The sequence below is a fragment of the Acartia tonsa genome, chromosome 10 (assembly GCF_053477335.1).
Source record: "Acartia tonsa isolate MP-2025a chromosome 10, ASM5347733v1, whole genome shotgun sequence".
In the NCBI taxonomy this organism is placed as follows: Eukaryota; Metazoa; Arthropoda; class Copepoda; order Calanoida; family Acartiidae; genus Acartia; species Acartia tonsa.
Window position 1 is genome coordinate 15,967,664 of NC_137269.1, and position 24,847 is coordinate 15,992,510.

At 30.5% G+C, this 24,847-nt stretch overlaps 1 protein-coding gene across 5 annotated transcripts in view; it reads left to right on the forward strand.

The window, feature by feature from the left end:
- The window catches only part of pyd (zonula occludens-like protein polychaetoid), a 144,015-nt gene that overhangs the window by 97,316 nt on the left and 21,852 nt on the right, over window positions 1–24,847 (forward strand). For 3 of the 5 annotated variants that reach the window (XM_080173807.1, XM_080173802.1, XM_080173804.1), the window contains 12 exons: window positions 625–742; window positions 1,500–1,582; window positions 1,822–1,878; window positions 5,821–5,904; window positions 10,631–10,739; window positions 15,330–15,482; window positions 18,235–18,301; window positions 18,700–18,758; window positions 21,733–21,824; window positions 22,334–22,399; window positions 22,955–23,017; window positions 23,644–23,788. In XM_080173807.1, coding sequence (XP_080029933.1) covers window positions 625–742; window positions 1,500–1,582; window positions 1,822–1,878; window positions 5,821–5,904; window positions 10,631–10,739; window positions 15,330–15,482; window positions 18,235–18,301; window positions 18,700–18,758; window positions 21,733–21,824; window positions 22,334–22,399; window positions 22,955–23,017; window positions 23,644–23,788 — 1,096 coding nt within the window. The remainder of the gene's footprint in view (window positions 1–624; window positions 743–1,499; window positions 1,583–1,821; window positions 1,879–5,820; window positions 5,905–10,630; window positions 10,740–15,329; window positions 15,483–18,234; window positions 18,302–18,699; window positions 18,759–21,732; window positions 21,825–22,333; window positions 22,400–22,954; window positions 23,018–23,643; window positions 23,789–24,847) is intronic. The other 2 variants (XM_080173805.1, XM_080173806.1) reach the window with 1 other exon arrangement.

A 24,847-nucleotide genomic window follows, 5' to 3' on the forward strand; every position in this document is an offset into this window, starting at 1 on the left:
AGTTGGAAAAGGCCCAATTTCTATTGGCTTGATTTATTATTGAATATTTTTGGAACATTAAAAACCTAATCTTCATGGGAATCGCTAAAACTTTCTTAATTGTGTTAATGTTTTCACTGCCATTGTTTTATAATTGTAGTGGAAACACTATCTCAATTATTAGTCAATCCTGTTCAATTATTTTTTTTTCATTATTAAATAAGAAACTCTTTTTAAACACGTAGGATGTTTTATTTTTGTTCCAACTTTAAAATTAAGCCTAATTTACTAATTAAAATATGTTTTTGCTTAAATCTTATTGACACTGACATATTTATTGAGAATAAACAATAAACAAGTTAATTTTTATTCCAGGATTTTCTTTAATAAGTTTTTGTCAGTGAGTCTATTTGCTACTGACTCATAGCATGTACATGTAAATTCAAGATATTTAGTGCATGGTAAGGATAATAGAAGATTATTGAATCATATCTCCTTCTTGCATATTTTCCGACTAAAAACATATATACATTGAGTAACATAAGGACGGTAGATTTGAATTTTTTTTTTAGAACTTTAGCGTTAGCAACTTATAAACCTATATGTCTTTGTTATACATATTAACATATAATAATTGATTTTTAGGTGCTTCGTGACTCTGGGCAGAGTGTAAACCTAGTTGTGAAGAGGAGGGTTGTCCTCCCCGCTCCCCCAGAACCACAAAATATCAGGGTCAATCTAGTCAAAACAAAGAAAAAGGACGGTAAGCTGTTTGTGGTAGCATCATAGCTGCTCTATAATGTGGTACGTCACCTATCCGTACGTCTGTTCGTACGAGCAAGTATTAAACAGGGAGGTAGGGGAAGTTAGACTGTTATTTTCACTGCCTTCCAAAGTTTTTTTTCCACTAAAAACTCAAGAATTTTATTATATCTTGATACAAACTAGCAGTGTCCGAACTTTTCCACTAATAAAGGGGGGGGGGGGGCGAAAGTGACACTTTTTGAAACCAAAACTAATAGTCAAAGGGACTCAACGGCGGTTTTCGGCGGTTGCGCCGCCGTTTCTTCACAGTTCCATATTTTACCCCTATGAAGCAACTGCCTTGCAAAATCTCAGACCTGTAACTCTTTTTTAGTTGAGTTCCTTTGTTGACTTTTAGTTTTGGTTTCAAGAAGTGTCACTTTCGCCCCCCCCCCCCCCCCTTTATTCTAGAGAAAGTGTAATTTTGTAATAATAATAAGCGCCCGGGTGTCGTTCATTGTCTAATATCTTAAGATAATTTATAAAAATAAGCTGTGATGTATTTTTTATTGTCTGATTTCAGATGTATAACAAAAATCTGTAATTTGTAGATAATATCTGTAGCTTAAAAATCGTTTACTATCAAGTATTAAATTTCATATTTCACAAATTTTTTAGTCAATTTTAAAAATCCTTAATGAAAAGTAATGTCAAATGCATTAGATAATGCATATTTTGTTAGTTTTACTTTATAATTAAATCTTAAACTATCTTAGATTTTGGAATTGTTCTCGGATGTAAGATTTACATAAAGGAAATAGCTGGTAGATCTCTAGCTGATAAAGAAGGAAGTCTACAGGTAGAAATTATTATTTAGTAGCTGCGCTACGCTGCAATATTTACGATCTGTCAGTGTGTAATGTAAGAATGAGCATTATTTGTTATACCAGAAATGGAAAATAATAAAGAACTCGGCATTTTAAACCATTACCCCATCCCCTTCCCTCTATATTAATATTAGCAAGCTAAATTGACGACAAGTCCTGTCAATGTATCCGCGTATATCCTATATTCATTGATGTTTCTTTTTCCACTTAGGTCGGAGACTTGATTCAGAAACTGAACAATATTAGCATAGATGGTCTTAGTTTAAAGGTATGTACTTTGTGTATTTTTCACCCTGCTAATCTATAGCTTAGTATGTCTCTTTGTCCGTTAAAATAAGTTTTATAGGAAGATTTTAACTGAATTAAACTTAAAATCCAAAAGTTATACCATTCCAATACTTACTATTAGTTTTATTAGCCTTAGTCTTTTAATGGTGTTAAGTTTATTAATAAATTATAAAGCATCCCTAAAAAGTAAAGATGGAGACTTTTTCAGTTTTTTACTTCCGATATCTATGTACATTACTTTATCAAAAAAGGAATCTTAATCTGTTATTGCTTGAATGAAATACTTTTGGGCTGGCCGTTGCTATATTTAAAATACAATAAACATTTTTGTAAGAAAAAATGCAGGAACGGGATGTATATTAAGAATTATTATTTAGTAGACACGGAGGTCGTTAGGTCGCTAAATGAAGGTTAATAGGGCAGTCTCTAAGCAGTGACTCCCTGTGTGTGCAATCAGAAAAAACACACTAACTCACCCAGGGGCGTCCAAGCTTTTTTTTTTGGGGGGGGGTAAAAATTTTTAAAGGGGGGTAATTCGTTTTTTTTGGGGGGGGGGGGGTAAAATGGCGCGCGAAGCGCGCCGCAAATTTTTTTTACCCCCCCCAAAATTTTTACCCCGGGGGTAAAATTTCCTTGGGGGGGGGGGGGGGGGGTAATTACCCCCCCTGAAATCTGTTGGCAGGGGTAATTTAAATTTTATTAAATATATAGTATTAAAATGCGCGCGCAAAAATTTTTTTATTAGAGATTTTTTATTTTGGGGGGGGTATTTACCCCCCCCAAATTGTTTGGGGGGGGTAAATACCCCCTCCTAAATGGTTGGGGGTGCCTACGGCACCCCCAGGGTAGGAGTAAATTTTAAATGGGGGGGGGGTAAAATGAAAAAAAATTTGGGGGTGCCTACGGCACCCCCAAAATCGTTTGGGGGGGGTAATCGCCCCATTATCCCCCCCCCCCCCTTGGACGTCTATGAACTCACCAGTATAGATTCATTATTTTTATGTACATTTTATCAATTAACTGAACAATAGTTTACTGTTTACTTCCAATCCAAACTCTTTATTACCAATCCGTGTAAGGGCAGAGAAGAATTTGTACTTGTGTAAATGGAGGGTAAATCCCTCAGTATTCGCATTCCTTCACAACTATATTTTATGATAAGGTACTACAAACATATAAAAAAAAATTTTTGGCGCCAAAATTTAGAAAATTTGTATTTCTAAATCGTACACATGTATTTCTTTCTACGCATACACGAACTTCATTCAAAGGATACTTAAAGATACTTGCTTATCAATCTTCCTTTGTTATTATTCTTTGATCTTTCAGACATTTAGACCTTTGAAAACTTACATCATGCATAAAGTAGCTGCGCTTCTGAAAGCTAATATTTTCCGTATATTTGTAGCACCAAAAAACTAAGAAATCCATGTTTTATGATACTTAGGTTTGGACATGGTTAAGTTGTAAACATAATTTCAACACAATATTACTTGTGTAGCTACTCTAGGAATAAAATACGGTATTATTGTTTAAGCATTTTTATAGATCTTAAGTAACAGACAGATATTCTATATACCAATTTTGTGCTTTTTAAGGACTATTCCTTTTTTAAAGGTTTTTTTTATCTTTGTTTCATATTTTTTCAAGATTTGAGAATTAAAAATGAAAAACCTCGTTTTTTTTAAAGCGTAGTTACTATGTATGTTGAAATGAAGAAGCTTGATTTTGGCTACTTTTGAACACATTTCTCCATATTTTTGTGTATCTCAGTGAGGTATAAGAGCCGGCAGCCGCCTGTAAGGCTCAAGAAAACCAACCTTTTACAATTTTAAGAATCATCTAGAAGTCTAAACCTGACCCAAATCCCTCTTATTTTTTTATTCATCAAAACGGGTTTAAATATGAGGCTTTGTCTCGGCTGACGCGCGCCTGCCGCGCCTTGTAGAATTGGGTATTTCAACCTGTGCATTTTAATATTAAATGTATGATATTTCACTGTTCTTTTTTAAACATGCCGTTGCGGAGCTACTTATGGGCATTATTGTTCATGTTTTTTTGTTTGTGTATCAATAATTTCCAAAGGTAGAGTGTACTAAATCAACAAATTCAATGATGCCTTAAGCATGTAATTGCTGCGCTATATATGGATAATTGTTCATGTTTTGTGTTTGAATGATTCATTACAAAGGTAGAGTGTACTATATCAAGCCGTGACATTATATAGTAAACACCCTTTAATATCAGCCTTTTTAAGAAACTACAAATATTAAAGATTAATGTTATTAGTTTAGCTTTTTCTAGATATTGGTTCACAAAATACGGCGTCATAAATTGCCATTGCTCATTAACATACACAAGGGCAAGCGATCAATAGGTTTATTTTGTGATTTATCTAAACATAAAGGAAAAAAAAAATAAGTATTGCTTAACTATTTGCTATTTTAAATTTTTGAAAAAATGTAAGAACATCATAAAATGCATCTATTTCTTAACATTAATGCATAATTAAAAGCTTTTTAAGATGCAATCGAGTTTTTAAATTGTTTAATATAAATTTACAGTTATTTGTATGTTTATTTGTAGCCTATCAGCTCTATAATTTTTATATTCCTATCTTCATTTATATAAAAAAAAACAATTCTTGTAGTTATATGTTAATAATTTGTGTTTATTTCATTGAACACATAACACTAGATAAGTAGATATGTAAAAGTATTAAATGATTACTGTTTTACAAATTGCTGTTTTTAACAAAGGTCTTAGCTAAATGTAGCTATTTAATATGTAAGAATAGTTTTCTTAATAAAAAAATGAAAACATTTAATAAGCAAAGCAAAAAAAACCTTATATTTCAAACGATGCTGTTATATTTTTCATTTAAGTCTATTCTAAGATTTTTTTTTATAAAGCGAAGATTTGGTTGCAATTACTCTAGTTGCCTTTGTCTTAACCTCTTTTCGAGGAAGCCTTGTGTTTATCAAGATCGAAATTAATTCCTTATTCATTATCCCAAATTAAGCGCAAATGTCGTCTTTGTTTGACTTTCCTTTTCTAAAGAGACGCGGCATGGATTGTTTATGTTTGGATGCGTCCACGTTCTTTACTTTTGAATGATATGTGAGTGTGTGAAGATTTTGGAGAACAAAGTTGGGCCCATCATTGGTCTCATAGTGCGTGAACGACCCTAGTATACCAGGGGCTTTAAACCATAAGAACTTCAGGTAGAATTTGTAAATTTTATTCAAATTGAATGGCGTATAGGACGATTATATTTAGTTTAAAGGGCTTTAGCCAGCTAAACATGAAACTTTATTATGATTAATTATTATGTTTTAGTAATTTTTTATGTGCTTTTATTTTTGCATTTAACAATGATTTATTAAACCAAATAATTTTCCTTTAAAGCCAAAGTTTCTAAAGATTCTTAACCGTAGAAAAAAAATGATTTTAAAAAGCAAATAAGATTACGTGGTTATAAAAACTGGAATTTTGTATTAATTGATTTTGTAATTTCAGTACTTTGAAATAGTTTGCCTCAATAAATCTATAATCAAACCTGCTGTTGAAACTTGATGGTTCCTGGTATTGGGGGTTTGTGTGTACGTCAAACAAGATCTCTAGAACTTCCCGCTAATTCGGAAGTCACACTCAACCAAAGTGTCATGGTTGAGACAGCCTTGTTACTCTACAATTGTGGTATATAAGTACATTATTTAACGAGAGTATTAGATTTGTTCTCTTCCTCCATTATGCCTTAATTTTGACATATTGCATAATATCATATTTTTTGTACAAATCTGTTACTGTATTATATTTCAATGTTATTTTTAATCTGTAATCTCGTTATTGTTGCGCAACATAGGGAAATATTTGCCTTGGTTTTTACAATGAAAATGAACTAATTTTGATATATTTCCAGGAAACCCGTAAAATTTTGGAGACTTCAAAGGAGAAGCTTGATATAACTGTTTCCAGGGACCCTTACAGATCTACTTTTAATAAGGTAAACTATTGATAGAATTGTCCTAGTTGTTTTGAACCTTGTATAGAAAAGTTTATTGTAAGAAAGACTTCTTTCGCTCCTTGCATCTAGAGGATTTGTATTCGATTGGGTAGGGAATGAAAACAGTATTAAACCATCCCAGTCAAAATAATTTCTAGAATAAAAGTCCCTACGCTGTTTGTCTTGATATATTTCCATGATTATTTTTCTGGCTATATCTTCCATGCCGGGATATAGGGGGTAGGGCATGCATACATTTTTTCCTGTCTAAATTTTGACTAGAACATTCTACACATTATATTAATCAGTTAACGTTATCCAAGGATTTAAAGAAGGATTTTTTTTTTTTGGGGGGGGGGGGAGGTGTCGGGTTTGAGTAAAGACTATACTAACAATTTGTACTTACCATTCCCTTTCAAGTGCTTGGTACTTAAATAATAGGTGCAATAAAGTAAAAAGTTCATAATGGTTGCATTTATAGTTTTACTCAACTAATATCTTGACCATATAAAGATGGCCCCTAATTGTAAAATTCCAAAAAGAGGAGAATATTTTTTTCTTCTGTTTCTATATCCCTCGGAATTATGTATAACTTTCCTTCCTTGCAGATAAACATCATGGTGTGTTATCACATCCGCTTCAGAATTGTAAACACAGCGCAACTACCCTTCTCTTTCCCTATTATCAACATTTTATTTCATTCCTTTATTTATTTTGTACTGTGCATTATTACTAATTTATAAATAATTGCTAATAATAATTTTGTTGAAATGATAGCATACCACAAATCTTATCGTAAATAAAAAGTAAAACTGGACCTAAACAAGCACCAATCATGTTCATAGATACGCAGCTTTTTCTATCTTCTAAAATTACTGGATATGTGTATAATATGTCCACTTTCAAATTCAACGGATTGAGCAATCGGTTCGTACTAGTCATAGTCAAAAAATGTAAAATTAGTCAAAGAAAGGTTCATATGATTGAGGACTGTTGACCAACCTCCCATAGAAATTGCCTTAAAATCGCCCCTTAGAACGAAGACCTTATACGCGAGTGGCAAATATTCTAGTTGTATAATATATTTAAAAGGAAAAAATATTTAATAATGTTAATGTCAGTTTTAGAATAGTGCTACATACTCAAAATTTTAGTTGTAATACTTGACTTAGTCATAATGTCATAAATATTTCTTTTAACGTCAGCCATGACGAATTCTATTAATAACTATTAAACCAGTTTATGTATGTAATTTTACCCGATTTAATAGGTTAACGAAAGAGTAGCTTCGCTACAGCTAAACGTCCCGCTATCTGTTAAGCATGAATATTTATCAAGATTTTATTATCATAATTTGTTTCATAATTTATAAAATATATGATGCTTATCTACAAAGCAAAGAGAGTTTTTTTTTAAAGCGAAGATTCTCTACCATAAAGGCAGGCCTTCCTTGTAGGAAAAAATATGGTAATGAATAGCTCTAATCATAACAAAGGCATTTAAAACTATCGTTTGGTTCCAAACTTTTCTTTTTTTTTCATTATTTACATACTATTAAATATGTGCACCTATTTCCAAAAAGGAATGCTTACCTTAAAATCTACGGCAAATGGGTTTATCGGTCTTAGAAGCTTGAAATTATAATCGTGTGGAAGGGGGGTGTAGGGGGTGTCGAAACCCCCCATAAAATTGAGATTAAAATTTGAACTTACCTAGATTTTTATGTATATTCTTTCTATTAAAACTTTTAAAGAAACGAGTCTATATATGTAACAATTATAGATAAAGGTATGATATCTTGAAATATTGACCCTTAAGCCATGTGGATATAGTTCAAAGCCCTGCGGGCATTTATCACTGGTTTTATACTTTAAACAAAGATCTAAACGTTTAGATTACATAATATTTGCTTACCTACTCTTATGATTTTTTTTAACAAATGCTATAAAAAATAATAAGCAATCATGTTAATGAAAAATAGTGCAGTAAAGTAAATTGTTGTCAGGTATATTCTATAAATCGCTGAATATGACATTTTTCAATCAAAAGCTTGTTATACTTTGTCGGATGGAAACTGTTCTTCTTAAATCTGATATAAGAAGCTTCTGATATTTTTATATTTTTCAAAGCGAAGCTTTTCTATAGTTAGGGTCAGTCTCTACGTCCGTACCGGATAGCTCTTACTGTTACTATAGGCATGTTAGAATTGTTCTATCAATTTCAAACTTTACAGTACGGTACGATTTAGAAGCGTATCAATTTTGTGAATCGTATCATAAAGTCTGTACGTCCCTTTAAAACATGCGGGTTTTCAACTTTTTTGACTACAATTTTGCAATATATTTATTAATTTAAAACTTAAAGTTTGGTTTAATGGATGTTATTAACCTTGTTCTTTGTTTAACTACTGTAAAGTTAGCTTGAACTACTTATAGATATAATTGTCCTATTTGTGTTTTAAAATTTAATATGGAAAGTTAGTTTGATATAGATATAGGATAATGATTAAAGATATGCTTCATTAAACAGGCCGATATCAAAATAAGTGTTTCCATAACCTTGCAAACCAACTACCTTATATAATTTCTTTTGTCCTACTTCGTCAATTACCCCGTACGGGGGATGCTGCTGTCCATGACAACCAACCAAGAGCTAAACAACTGGGTTATTAGGTTAACTAACACCTAACATTTTGATTGCACGATCTTGGTCTGGAATTTATAACCCTAAAGATTGAAAATTATCGAGTGTTAATGAAGGAACACTCTTAAAATATATTAAGCCGCTGGCGTTTGGAAAAAAGATTGGAATTCTGATTTCATCTAATGATTCGCAAATTATCGGTAGGTCTTTCGAGTGTTTATACATTACTGTACTTTCAATGTAAACAAGTTGCAATTAAATAAGAAACATATTTATAAGGGCCTTACTATAAATTTATACAGAAATCATATTAACACAATCAAAATAGATTAGCACGGATTAACAAATTGACAGCGCTTATTGCGAAAATAAAATATTTTAGCTATTTAAAAACTTACACATTTACAAAACACTTTCTTATGATTATACTTAATTATTATTTATCTGTATGTTACTACACATCGACTATCATGCATTTATTCATAATTTTAGTAGCGCTGCTACTCTACTATTCGTCTGTCTTACAAATAGGCAAAAAAGTGTGTTTTTATGGAATAAAAAGTATAATGACAGTACGTTTTGTTTAATAAAAATCACACTGTACAAAAATTTAACTAAAAAACATATATTAATTGACATATTTTTATAAATCTTTAAAAAGTATCGTCAACATTGTGCTAGTTTAAAAATACTGCGCTACTTATGGATATAATTGGCTTTATATATTTTTAAAAGGCCCCTTGAGGATAAGTAATATGTAACAATTAAGATTTTTAAACATAATTATAAAGGGACGTTTTGGCCTATAATTAAAATATTCTTTGAATCATAGAAACAATAAATAAGCGCGCAGCAATGATATGCTAACATATATTAACGGTTTCCTTCTAAGTTCCTAGTCGAGCACAGAAACCCTCTCGTACGATTTTGAGATGAATTGAAAATTAAGGGGGGGGGGCGGTTGGAGAACTTTTTCTTTAGTTGTTTAATAATTTAGGTTTTTAGGGGTTTAAAACATAGGAAAAAATACACCCTTCCTTATTTTCAATTTATATTTACAGAGGAATTCATTGCGCTTTAAGGAAAAGCACCACATTTTTTCTCAAAAAATTGTAAAACAAATTATTGAAAATATGATTTTAGTAAATAAAAAAAGCATTTTAAGTTAAATAATGCAATTTATAAAAATTCGTCAACTTTCAAGAAAGTTTACACAATTTTCACAACGATCTCAGACAAAATATTAACTTAATAACAGAAACATCATTATTACTGGAATGATTTTGTTAAAGATTTTATAATGTATACTTCCTACCTTAATTTAATAAGAAAAACAAATCCATTAATGGTGCACAAACATTGCATGATTAAGATAATAAAGAGAACCTTTTTGGATATTAATGGTTTCACACTGCGCTGAACAAATCAGAAATAACCATAATAAGAGTTTTTACAAAAAATTTACCAAAATTAATTTTGCAAAAAGACTGATTGGTTATGAAATTGATTCATAGATTTCTAAAGCATAATTAGTATTTAATATGGCTGGATTTCTCTTATATACGTAATAAAAAATCTTAAAACGAAAATGGGGGGGGGGGGGGGGACTTTTTCCTCCAACCCCCTACCTTAATTGCGCCGAGAGTTTCTTCTAGGGCGTAGCCTCTAATATTAATATAATCTGCTTTCTAATGTTTTAATGCAATTTTCGTCTTATCCTACAAAAAATTTTTATATTTTTTTTAAAAACTTTGAGAGATATGATAAGCTTTATTAATGAAACCATATTGAGTAGTTTTAAAGCAACACTAGAACCGAAACAATTGATTTTTAACACAGATTTTTTAATGAAAAAATAACAAATAGCTAAAATGCTACTGTGGGAACTTATTAATAATGCTTATATATTTATCAATAAACTATATTTAATAAAAATTATTGTTCACAAACTTCCTTATTACGAAATAGGATTTAAAAATCCACATTTACACCTTTTAACCTTTTCGATAGGGTTATTATGTTTATCAAAATTTTGTTGAAATAGCTTATTGACTATTTTTTTTATTATAATATTACTTTTTAGGCTGATAGTGTAGAAAGGGATGGAGTGTACGGCTCCTCCCCCCGAAAGGAGAGCAAAGGGAGGTATGAGGACACGCCCCCATCAAGACCTCCACCCCCTAAAGAATCAGGTAAAAACTTTTTTATAGTAGTTATTCCAAAAATATTTGTAGATTTGTATTTTTACTGAATTTTACTACTGCAAAAAAAATACAAATCTTCATAACGTGTCTGTTTTTTCTCTTTATTTTTAGAGATATAAGGATTTTAGAAATAACAATAAAAGGATAAGCTTTAGTAGAATAAAATAAAAATGTATTTGTCGTTGCAAAATTAATCCTTATATCTTTAAATAAAATATACTAACATTATTACTTAAAAATAAAAATACTTATTTCTAATAATACTAGCTAAATTTTATACATTTACTTCAACAGAAACTAAAAAAATGGGTTTTTAAATTAAAGAAAAACTATTTTGCGATCAATTATTTTTTGACAATTAGGCTATTTAAAAATAACTTATTATAGTAACACAAATCTTTCGAATTAGGAAATTTTATTTTCTTTAATTGAATTATAACTCGTTACAATTAATCCTACAATACTTATACTTTAATTTATATTTCTATGTATGTATTGTCTTTATATTGACGTATAAAGTATTAAAGTAGACCGATGTTTGCTCGACTGTCTGTATTTCATTTCCAACTCAAAATATGATAAGGCTGGTTTCTTTAAAAAGAAAAGTAATTTTAAATAGAGGCAAAGTCTTTCTTTGAGACCTGAGGCGTCCAGAACATAAGGCGGGTGTATCCATTCCATATAAAATTAAGGGGTTGTATACTTCCCCTTACACCTCACATAAAAATGAAATAACACTCCTATTGTAGTCAATAGTACACCCCCCTAAAGCTCGCAAGGGAAACCCTTTGCACGCCACTGTTTGAAAATTTAATACTAATTACATATTAAACATAACTAATTATTTATATTTTGAATGAAAAAGTACTTTGTAAAAATAATTAAATGTAATCAATGTTTTTTCAACATAATTCCAAAAGTTCTCAGTAAAATGTCATTTTGACATTTTTTTCATATGTATGTCCTAGTCATGACAGGGATATTCATATCCATAAGTAAGCAGAAATAACAAGATAAAATAAAAAAGGTATTGCAAGCAAATGAAAAACGAGTACTTTTATATAAAATGTTTATGAAATATTTATTAATGTAATTTTTAATTAACTTTTTTAAAAGTTAGATTAATGTGTTAAAGATATATAACCATAAGTTAGTAGTTATCTTTATATATAAATAACTAAAGGAAATTGCTTAGATATTTCGGAGATTTACATAGTGACTGTATATCAAGATTTTACAGTTACTCACATTCTTAGTTAGAAAGTAGCTGCACTCTAAAATTACTAATGCAAGAATTTACAAATGATTCGCATTTTAAAATATCATTATTTTAAAATAAGATTGATAATATATTTTATACATGTTGTGTTTCGTGTATTTTTATTTTATATCACTTATAAAATCGCCAATACATAAGGAATCTGAAGAAAAAAACAGTATAATGAAAGAAAGATATATTTAAAGCGAAATACTTTATATCTAGGGTTTGGGTTTACGTCGTTTGTCTATGAGAAGTTAAAGTCGCCAATTTATGTTGTTTTTTGACCTAGTTTAATAATTTAAAGACAAATTGATGCAAGTATTTTTAAATTTATTTTTAAGTTTATGGGTGAATTCTAAAATTGTAAAATGCTTTTATTTCTTAGCTACAAATCATAATTTCTATATGCTATTTAAATATTTGTCACTCCTGTTCTATAATTAGTAAAGAAATTCCCTACACCTAACTCCTTAGGGGTGTTTACGTGTTCCTTAGTTGATGTGGTTTTACCCTTGGGCATAAATATGCGGTTTCACAATAGATAATATCACTTCAATATGGATGTTTCAAATTTACTTTTAACGAAAATTAGTATTTTTTATGTCAGTAAGCTTTTGATGTTTTATTTTCTTAATTGAATTAATAACTGTAATGTGCTATTAATGGTAGGTAGTTACATAAAAATTTGCTACAAAAGCACGTTCGATTGACTGTTTGCAATTTATTAAAACTCTATTAAATGTTCACTGTGTCACCCTATGGCTAAAGCCTACATCCGATTATTGTTATTCTATTTTTGTGGCCAAAGACAAAAACTTTTAATAGTTGCAAAAAATGAAATATTATATTTTCAAGTGTCAGGCAGAATTTAACAAAACACTTAATTTAAGCCTAGAATATTTCCTGGTTTATTTGATGTTTTGATCACTCTCGTGCCTCCTGCCTTACGATTTTTGACACCCCCATTAAAAAAACAACAATCTGGGTGTTATTTTATTGTGAGGGGGGTGATTACACCATCCTAGGTGTCAACTGAACATCCGTACTTTACCAGGGGGGTTGTTCAATCCCTTCTGCACGCCTCCGGTTTTGAAAACTGTATAACAGAGTAGACAAATATTTTACAGGAATCTAGAAAACTTACAGGGGAAATTTTCCAAAATTCTTTGGAACATTTTAGATGTGATGAAAGATTATTTATCTCCGTGCTTTGATACTCGGCTAAGAACGAATAAATCGTCCTTGTTTACTTTCTGTTACTTTGTGAATTTTTTTCGAATCAAGTGTTTTGAAATGTCATGTTGACAAAGAGAAACAGTTTCAAATACCTACAAGCTATATAAGTCAGAGAAAGTGACACCAATTTTTCTTTGTTGGAATCTTGTTAGGTTTGTGTTAATTTCAACGTTGATTTTTATGGAAACAAGGGTAAAAATCTGAAATAGACACTATGGTTGATGTTAAAAGCAAACATTACAAATAATTAAAAATGCTGTATTTTGAAAAAAAATCGTAATTACCATGCCGTCCCCCATCTTGTAATGTAAATGATCTGAAATTATGCTTGTTTTAGTTTGGGTAAAGTTAAGAAGGTAGAAAAGCCCCACAGGGCCTAGAAGTATATATGTTATTCAAACAAAAATAAGGGAAAGTAGTCTCGGTGGTGCATGTATGTATATGAGGTAAAGCACCCGTGACTTTCATAATATCTCAAATTAAACTATTAACCTATTTTTACCACGTAATTAACACTATTCTAATAATGGCATCATGATTGTTTCATATGTTGATTAAATAACAGCACTTAGGTTTAACAGTGCTACTTGTCTTACCTCTTCTACTATTTGTTTTTCAGAATAATGCTCCTAGTAGCATTAATATAGGGATTTGGAAAATAAGGGAAAAATCTGCCAAATTTTTATCACATACTAAACACTTTATTCAACGATCTACCGTTCAGATCATCTATTAGTATTATACTATCCAACAAAAAAAAAACCATCATTTTTTTCTTCTGTTGTTTTATCCTTGAAGACCCTGATGTTTATATGGCAAGGAAATATGACTCACGACTTCGCTGGTCATAAAATGTACAATATAGCGTGGTCAATGCGCATTCACACACGCATTTTATGTTTTATGGTGCTTTGGTTCCCATCTCTCAATAGGAAAGAAAATTTAACAAAAACAAATAAAAAAAAACTGTACATTGAGATACTTTATCTTCCTAGAAGTTCGAAATAAAATTAGGCCCACAAAAGCGTAATAAAGAAAATAATTTATATGCTATGTACTTTCCTTTCCCAAAAACTTTGTCAATATGATAAAATAACAAAACATAGCAATTTAATTATTCATACTTTAAAAATCTATGAATATTTTCATACTTGTTAATTTCTCTCATTCTATATGATCATTTGATTCAATAGAGAGAAATTTTTAAACTTTAATGTATGCTTGTGTCTTCTCCCCAAGCCTCTAAGAGTTGTTCTTAAAGTTATAGGTTCTAAATAAAAAGATAACTAAGAAAATTTTGGTACAAATTCTTCTTTTCTTCTACCCTACTAATTACCAAAAAGTTGTTGACCCATTTGGTCTATGAATTCTGAAATCTTACTGGACACACAAACAAACATCATTCTACTTTATTTGTATTGTATATTTATTTATATATGTAAGTATATCTTTAAGCAAAATATGCAAAAAAAATGTACGTATCAATTGTTAGCTATAAAACATATAAATAATTTTTATGTACTTAATATTAAAATCTTTTTTCATTTATATTGAATCAAAGCTAAATTTTTAGTTAAGTTTTGTTTAGCTTTTTTTCAAGTTTAATTGTTATAATTTAACCAAAAATATCTAATGATTTAACATTGAGTAAATACAGGGAAATGTCACTTGTTGATAACTTTATCTTACTTCCTATTTAACATGTTATTGATTTATCTCCAATTAACCTTTCCCTGTCTTTCTAAAAATACTCATCGAATACTTACAAAAATGTTTTGTCTTCTAACATGAACTTACATGTCTGCAGCAAGGAGGGATAATGTTTAAAATAATTTTTGGCAAACTGAAACGAATGTTAATGAAAGACCTGAAGAAGGTTGATAAACCTTTTCCTAGGTCCCTCCCCTTTCCATTTTTGTGCCCCTCAATTTAAGGCATTTTAGTTTTTTTTTATGCAACTTTAACTTTGCTAACATTGGATCAAATCATTTCTGTTATGTTAAAAAACATGAAATTTAAAAAGTTTGCCAAAAAATCTTTTCGCACATCGCTTCTCTCTGCTTACTAATCCACTAATGCAGAAACAAGTTCACTGTCGGAGGCGGCGACTCTACCAGTGTCTGATGTGCGCCCAATGGTTCCCCTGGTGTCAGGGGGCGGAGGGGGCAAGGAGGCCACCAACAGGCGGAACTCCAGGGACATGGAGGGTGCCAGGCAAAATCATAGAAATTCAGGTGGGTTACTAATCTCTGTGATAGTCTTTTAACTTATACAATAACCTTTAATACATCAAGGTAAGTTGGACTCTTGATGCTAATTTAATTTTGATTAATACTCGAAAACCCCTTTCTAGTGTATTTTTTTCATCCTGAGCGTGATCATTATCTTTTAGCAAAACTTTGAGTTTGTACTTTCTTTTCTAGTAGCGAAGCTACTCTTTAGTTCTATGTCAGTTTGTCTATTTATGGGTTTTTGTTCTTCGTTACATGGATGTTGCTATCATTGTTTTTATTTATGTCCCAAATTTACATTATTCACTTATGGAATAACTCTTTTAGTAATAGTAAATCTTTATGTTCTTGTAGGCGTAGTAAGTCTTATTATGACTGATTGTTTAATAATTTTTCTTTCTTCATTAATTGTATTTCGTAGAGAAAAAAACTTTTACAAACTACAAAGAGGTGCATAAAATTTTTACTATCCTTTTTCCTATTTCCTTTTTTGGTTTGTACAAGGCGTGACTTTTGTCATCATTTGGTTTTAGAGGTTTTATGATTTTTAGTTTTAACAAAAACCTTTTTTCATTATTACATATTATGTAGCAGACCTTCTCTATAACCAGGTAATGCTCAAAGGGTCCTTTGTCCAACAGCATGAATAGCTCGAACTTGTTAATTGATCGATTTATAAATATGAAACAATAATTAGTGATTGATTGCTATTTCTTGTCAAAAAAATAGCCCCTTCTTTTTTGTCAATTGTTTTATTAAAAGTTTTTTATTACCTGAATAACACTTGATTGTTCTATTCAAAGGAAAAGTTATTTTTTTGTGGTTATTACTCTACTTATGAACATAATTCATAAGATAAATAATAACAAATTCCCTTTGTTTTAAAATGTCCACTGAGAGTTCTAAGTAGACAAGACTATAAGCGAATCCTTTTTTCAACCCTTATTTGGTATTGGACAATTAATGATTTACGACCAAGTCCTTCAAGTCAATTGTTTTTAAGGACCAACTTCTGTTTAACTACTTTTTTTTTATTTTATTGTTAGTAGTTACTCTAAACTAATGGTCTTTCTCTCTGGTTGTCTGACGGTTACTCATCTATCTATTCTTCAATTCTTTATTAACGTCTATAGTATCACAATCACATACAGGAATAAATCTACAAATATAGATGTATCTCCAGACAACAACCGGGATCCCCCTGTTGGGGACCTTTTTCGTCTGTAAGCAAATTGCTTTCAGCTCTGCTGTCGCGACTTGACTAGATGATAATACCGATGCCATTGGTTGATTTTCAAACACTCAATTGTTAGTCGGCACATGGTCATCGGGGTTTGGACATATAGTTATTAAACCCCTTCCCCCTCTATTGTTATAATTGCACTTATTAGCAGTCAATGAAAAATTTCATTTACTGAATATGTCCTAATGTTTATATATTACTATTAGTTTTCTTTCAGCTTTATATCTGCGCTATGTAAGTTTTAAAATATTTAAGGATTTAGATTATAGAATCCATCTGAAAATTGATTAGAATTAATAAATTATATGTGAACCACAGACATTACGATTTAATTAAATTAAATTAAACATGTTATAAGCTGGACTTTAAATTATTCTAAAAGCGAATATAAAGATAGGGCCTGTCTGTATGTCTATATGTTAGAAATAAAACCTTATTAAGGTAACGTATTTTGTTTTGCTGTATTTTTTAGTACATTAATTGATATCAATATTCCTTGAAAGTTAAAGTAAAATTAATTCTGTTTTTGTTTATACAAGATTAAAGATTGTTTTTATGGAACATTCCCTAAATGTAATATTTAGCAGCATTAATATGGGTTTTCCTAATTCTGCGGGGCTACCAAGTCCCAATGTAACCTAAGGAGTTTTTATTCCAATTTATACCTAGCACTTTGAGTGAAGCCCTTATTTTATAAAATCATCTAAATCCTAAAAATCTATTTTAAAAAGAAGGAACGGGGAGGAAGAGGGTTTATAGGGCTTAACTTACAATTGGATGTATAATGCAGATTTTATTTCTGATTTTATATGGGTATAAAATGAGTGAATTTGTTTTTTTTTCTGCAAAAAAAAACAAGACATTAATGATCAATAAAGATTATAAGATGACTTTATTACCGGAGTTAAAGAGGGGATATTAGTGCTTAAATTAATCTACATTTCTTTTTCCCCCCAGTGATTTCAAACAATTATACTTAAGACACATTGTAATTAGAGTGAAAAAATTCATATTTGAAAAAAATCACATGGAAGGTTAAATAAGTATAGCAAAAAAACCGCAAGTTTTTGAAAGGGCGATGATACTCGGTAATTCTCAATTCTTTTAAAAAAATTGCTTCGCTCCACTCAAACAAAACATGCTTGTTTTGCGTCATTTACTTTGTCGGAAATACGCAAAAGCTTACAAATTCGTTAAATACGCTGGAGTTCTATTTAAATTAACACTTCAATGCGTGAGCGTCACACAGAGAATTAGGATGAAGGGAATAGAAAATAAAAGATAGTTTTTTTTTCTGTCATATATAAACCTACTAACTGAATGCATATTATTGCTTCGATGGTTTTGATTGTATTTATAAAATGGGTAAATCATTAACTAAGAAACATACTTGAAGCTATCCTGAAATTGAGAGCTCATTCGGTTTATTGCATGTTAGCGAAATTTTAACGGACAGACAGATAAAAATAAATGTATTTTTTCATAGAACTCAATTAACTTTCTCTTTTTCAGTTGATTACGCGACTACGCCAAGAAAGCTTGATGATTCAACTCAGTCTTCCAAATCAAACAAAAATCTGTAAGTATTTATACAATTTTCTTTAGGGATATTAGGGATATATTACCCGAGTTAGATTATATTCCATGTTCAATCATATTACATTTTCATCAGCTCTATTAAAGTTTCATATAATTAAAAAAACAACCAATCTGTTTTTTTCTGAGGTGGATTCTTTAAAAAAATTTGCCCCACTAAGCGATTAGTGGGACAAACTTTTTTTTAAGAATCCACCTCTGGTGTATGTTTTTGGTTTATTCTTTTAATTTTATTTTATTTGATAATTCAGTAAAGTATTTAAACCTATGACTATTAACTCACTTATCCGCCTTTAACGTTCTACAAAAACATGCAAGAAATATATAGCGCAGCAAATTTAAAATTGCTGTATTACTATTCAGTATATATTTTAATTTTAGGCCAGACCCCAGATTTATTAGCTTCCAGAAGGACGGTTCTGTTGGTATCAGATTAACAGGTAAAAACAAGTCATATGATCCGAGTTTTGTGTTACAAAGTTTTCCAAACAGTTTTCATATTTCTGGCTTATGTCTGTGTGGGGGTGTGATTCAACAATTTCATTATTTTTAAAAGCGAAGCTTTTCTATAATTAGGGTCGGTCCGTCCGTCCGTCCGTCCGTCACAGAGAGTTAGCTCTTTTCGTTAATTTAAACAGGTTAGAATTGTCCTATCGATTCCAAACTTTGCATGGTGATTCCTGTAGTAGTTAGGTACAATTTAGAAAGCGTAGCAACTCTATAATCAATACCAGAATGTCCGTACGTCTATTTAAAACATGTCGATTTTTAACTTATTTGACAACAAATTTTTGTATGTTAAAATTATTTGATTCTTCTGATTTTTTGAAAACTGATTCCTATTACAACAAGGTACAATGTTATAAGCAAAGCATCTCTAGAAACAAGTCCCAAAAAATGTAAGTATGTCCTTAAACAGTATCATCTATTTATGCAGTTTTGCAACAAATTTACTAACAATATTGTTTGTACTGATGCATTAATATTCTGCTAATTCAGTTCTGACAATCTACAAGTGTTCGTTTGTCCTTCCATTTCAGAGCTTCGCTTTTATGGATGTTGTCATCCTTGTTTTACTATAGGTAGTTTGGATAATAGAATAATTATGACGTGCTTCTCGCATCATTTTCCCACCCCTAAAAATTTGTGTATTGACATATAGGTGGTCGAATTTATACTAATTATTTTAAATCACAAAAATATTACAATGTATGAGATATATGGGTTAAAGGATTTTTAACCATCTAATGCATTAATATTTCTGAAGATAACTTTAAAAGTGTTGAAGATAAAATTTATAATGATACAAGTTACAACTGTATTGTATGTCTCTGTTATCTTTTTTATGCATTTTTCTGATAACGACTGATTTTATAAAAAGAACAAGGACAATTATGTTTAAAAGAAGGAGCTTAGAAACACGCAAACAGTTAATTGATAAAATAGATAAATGTTAGCAAACCTTTATGAAACATATAATAGCAGCTAATTTGGATTATCATTTCTGCAATTGTGATTAATAATGTATTATTACAGTTTTAATTGATTGATGTTAGCTAAATTAATTAGTTTTTTTAATAATTAACTCTTTCTGTGTGTCTTTATATATTGGTATCAGTCTAAGTAATAAAGACACATTACAAGCTCAATTAATTGCATGCTTTTAAGTCAATGTATATTGATGGACATTCTGCTTTTCTCATCGTTTTTTTATGGATGTTCTCCCCCCCCCCCCCCCTGATTGGTATGATTTACAGATTATTATTACTAGTTATTTAAATGATAATATTTGTTTAGCCATTGCCCTTTCTCTCTCAGTTGCTAGAATTTTACTTAATTATAGTCGTTTATCGGCAGATCTATCCCTGTAAACAAATTCGATTTTGCCAGGGGGGTGGATACACCCCCTGTCTTTAGTGGCGTGCACAGTGATTCACTAGGAGGGGTGTGTGTGTGTGTGTGTAAAACGTTTAGGGATTGAAAAAAGGTGGTGGTTTTTCTTCCTGATATCTTGTTTTTATGGGAATGACATTTATAACCATATTTCAATGTTGTGATAATAACAGCATCAAAGTTTAACAGGCTGTGGTTAACAAAACAGAAGGAAAGGGAAAACATGAAAAAACCTTGTTAATTGAAATGGGAAGAAAAATTGCAAATTATTGTTTAATGTAGTGAAAGATTTTAATTGCGTACTGTAAGAACAAAACAATATTTTGTTGGTTTTTTTCTAACCTGAAAAAAATATTTCGAAATTTTACCAAAATTCCGTAATTGAAGATTTTTAATAAAATTCCCTTATAACTTTAATTTTTTAACAAGGCTTGCGGCGAGCATTTTTATTTGAAAATATTATATAAGAGGGGGCCGGGTGGGAGGAAATTATCTAAAATTTGTTAAAGCTAAGCTCTAAAAACAAAGTAGCATCGCAAAAACACTGAAAAATATTTTGAAAATCTGTCAGTTGGAAGGTGCGAACTTAAATTTGCAACAAAACAATGATGATAGCATACATGAAAGCGAATGGTGATATTTTACTTTAAATCTATTTATAGAGTAGCACAGATTTCTAGAGATTGAATATTACATTTAGATGTACCACACAAATCTGCTATCTCATGGCAAGAATCTGTAATATTCAGGAATAATTTTATTTGAAAATAATAAACTATTCTAATGTACTTAATAATTTAATGACAGAATCGTACATTAAATGAAAGTTTCGACAGTCGTCTATTTAAGCAGATGAATTATGGACCTGATTGTTCTGCGGCTTCATCTGCGTATTGTTTAAAATTGAGGCTGTAGTTGTAGATTACTTCTGCATATTAATGGAAGTACATGAAGCTTTATTAGTTAATCTGATACTTAAGGTTAGTTTATGTTGGGTTTGATAGAACCCATTCGATTAGGTTTCTGATTAACGGGGACCAGAAGAAAGTTTTTAAATACTACAAATGTTTTACTATCAACAATGCAAATCTGAAAAAAATTCACATTTTCCTATCACTTTCCGTGTGAAAATGACGTCATAATTTTGCAAATTATTTGATACAAGAATTTTGCGGAAATAACTGAGTCATTTTGGTTCACTTTTTTTTATATCAGAAAGGAAACATCCGCAGGTTGTCAGGGAATGTATTAGTCTAAACCCCAGCCACAGCAAAGTCATAAAGACATAGCATTTGGTTTCTACTGCTGCTATGTCAGGTGAATGTTGTTACTAGTAAATATAGGACCTTTAAACTTACTACAATGTAATTATACAGTAGATGTTTCAGACAAAGGTTATGCAATCAAAGATTTTTAACAAAAGGGGATGGGTCGCTAATTTCAGCAATGGGCCTTAAGGCATAAAATTGCGGGCATTCCAATATTCTGTTGAAATTTTATTACATTTAATCCTTTTTTTAGGTGGTAATGACAGCGGAATCTTTGTGACAGCTGTGCAGCCAGGCAGCCCAGCAGCGCAGCAAGGTCTGCAGCCGGGAGATAAGATTATTAAGGTAATAATATTTGTTTCAACCACCCAACTACATTTTATATAGATTACTTTAATATCTATTTGGAAATGGAATTATTAGTGATTATAAGGGATGAAATATTAATATATTAATTATATCCCAAAATACAGAATAAAATAACATGCATAGGGGTGAGTTAATGTTTTAGCATGTTAAGTTTTAAAAAGGATTGACTTAAACCTTAATCCCCAGACCTGTAAGAAAACGACTTAACCATCTTCCACTGAACTAAATAATGAATAAGTTTGGCAATGATATTCAAAGCAAATCTATGCAATTGAGCTATGCTGATATAAATTTAGTCATCCTTGTAAAATAACTATTAATGCACTGATTACAAGTTGGTAGGTGGATTTTTAAAGTGCCGATCATGTTACATTAGTCTACCAATCTTATTTGTGCACTGTTTTTAATTATTAAATTAATTTATATTTGTATTATTTCAAAAAAAAAAGTTTTAGATCCATTCCAATTATGATAAATGTTTTCAGGTTAATGATATGGATATGTCTGGAGTTACCAGGGAGGAGGCTGTTCTATATCTTTTATCATTACAGGTAGAGACAGATAGATATTTAGATATATATATATATATTAGACAGATAGCTAGATAGATATATAGACAGGTAGCTAGATAGATATATAGACAGATAGTTAGATATAGACAGATAGTTAGATAGATATATAGACAGATAGTTAAATAGATATGTCTGAAATCACCAGAGAGGAGGCTGTTATTTATCTTTTTTGATTACAGGTTCAGATAGATAGATAGGTAGGTAAAATACAGAAACAGACAAGCAGAACGATAGATTGGTAGCCAAACACATATGTAGACTGATCGGTAGACAGTTAAAAGATATATACAGATAAAATAGTGAGACAGGTGCGTGCATTGGGAGACAAATAGATAGCAAAACAAACAGACATATCACAGGATGAAAAACTTTTATTTGGATAGACAGACAATCTGATATTTAAGCAGTTAGTCAAATATATAACAGACAGACAGATGTATGAACAGACATATACAATAAAAGGTACATAAAGCAGAAACTAGATAGATAGACAGATATAAATAATATAAGGTTTTTATGAAATTAAAAATTTAGGATCAAATAGACTTGATTGTCCAATACCGAAGAGAAGATTATGACAACATAGTACAAAATCAGGTAAAAATAATTTTCCAGTGTCATGGCTTCGAAACAGATTAATATCCGCTGGATTAGAACCGGTTCTCCTCTATATTTAAAAAAAACATGTATAGCATCGTACAGTCAATTCTCCACAGATAATAAAAATGATAATTATGAAAATAAAACTAATTTTGTTAGCCAAGAGGCCATCGTCCAATCGGGGCTAAAAAATGGTTTTGATCTTATAATTTTTCATTTTAATATTCGCGGAAAGCTGTCTTCTATAATACGATGCGATAAATAACTATTCATGTACATAGTTACATTTATTTTTTCTTTAAACTAAAGTAATACATATAAATTTTTAGAAATTCACATTAAATTACGCCCTTCATTATTCATTGTTCTCTATTGATATACTGGCGGCTGCCCCTCTATTATCTAGGGTCTTAGTGATCGAAAGTAAAGGAATGGGCAGAAAAATAGCCTAAAACCATTCCGAGACCTAAATAAAAACTAAATATTCTAAAATTATCCCGGGCCTATACGAAGCTCTTCAGACTCGTTCGGTCCAGTAGTACTCGAAATCTTAAGCTGCAGTCAAGAAAAACTTTAGGTCCTACTTTCTACAAAAGTTTAAATTTATACCAATTTATATTCAGAGAGGGGACTCGTTCTACATCAAGGCTCACTTCAACTACGAGCAACCCGACAAGGGGGAGATGACATTCAAAAAGTGCGATGTTTTCCATGTTGTAGATACTCTACACAATGGGGTTGTCGGCGCTTGGCAGGCTTTCAGAATGGGTAAGTGAATAATTGATTGATTTAGTAGGTTTTTTTTTTCTATGGATATAAATATGACACAAATATACTCGCTTTAAAGATAGCCTAGAAACTGCCCTTCTATTAAGATCATTCTTAATTTACCTATCAATATATTCATGAACTAAACAGTAAACACCTAATATTTGCATCTAACTTAGTAACTCATAAATTGCAATTAAAATACAGTAAATTTTAGCATTTTACAAATAGTAGAGCAACTTCTCTTTAAATTGAGTATATCCGCTAGTAAGACTCCTTGGTTGAATGACAATACCCGCAATAAAAAATTCATTAAATCACTTTATTATTGAGCTATTCTTTCTTTAGTTACTTCCCTGAGCAGATACTAAAAGATACTCAAGTTGTTTCCGTGACCTTAACGGATATAAACACACAACTTAATACTTTATGTCATAAAAAAGTAATCATCAAAGTACCTTTCTTTTCTTATAGCCTTTCAAATAAAATCATATCCTAAACAATAATGTCAATCTTGAGAAAAAATGTTACAATAAAAAGACATTTTAATCCATTAGAACGGACAATGTAAGTTTTTATTTTATCAATGCATATCAAACTAGGGATGTAGGGATTTTTTAACTTTCATTTTTATTTTGTTGGCCATTTTGCGCCATAATAAATACGATCATTAAATTAGTAAACAAAAATTAAAATCATTTATTCTATTAGAGTTTTTTTTAAGTACTTGTTCATTAATATTTTTTAAACAATCCCAACTTTTTACAAGATCATAAATTCAGAATTGAGATAAAGATTTATTCATCATGTCCCTCTATCCGTGTAAAATCTAAGTGTATTTTTGTGACCTTAAACTACACAAGAGCTCCATATATGTCCCGTACATTTGCATTTGTTATAGAGTACACCAACTCTTTAACTCATCTTTTCTGTTTGCCGTAGGTTTACTTTCAGTAACAAATGGTTTATTTAAAGTCTATATTAAAAAGCTTGACTTGTTTTAAAAATTGTGAATATACTGATCTACAAAATAGGTAAAGTTTTAAAAAGAGAAAAACA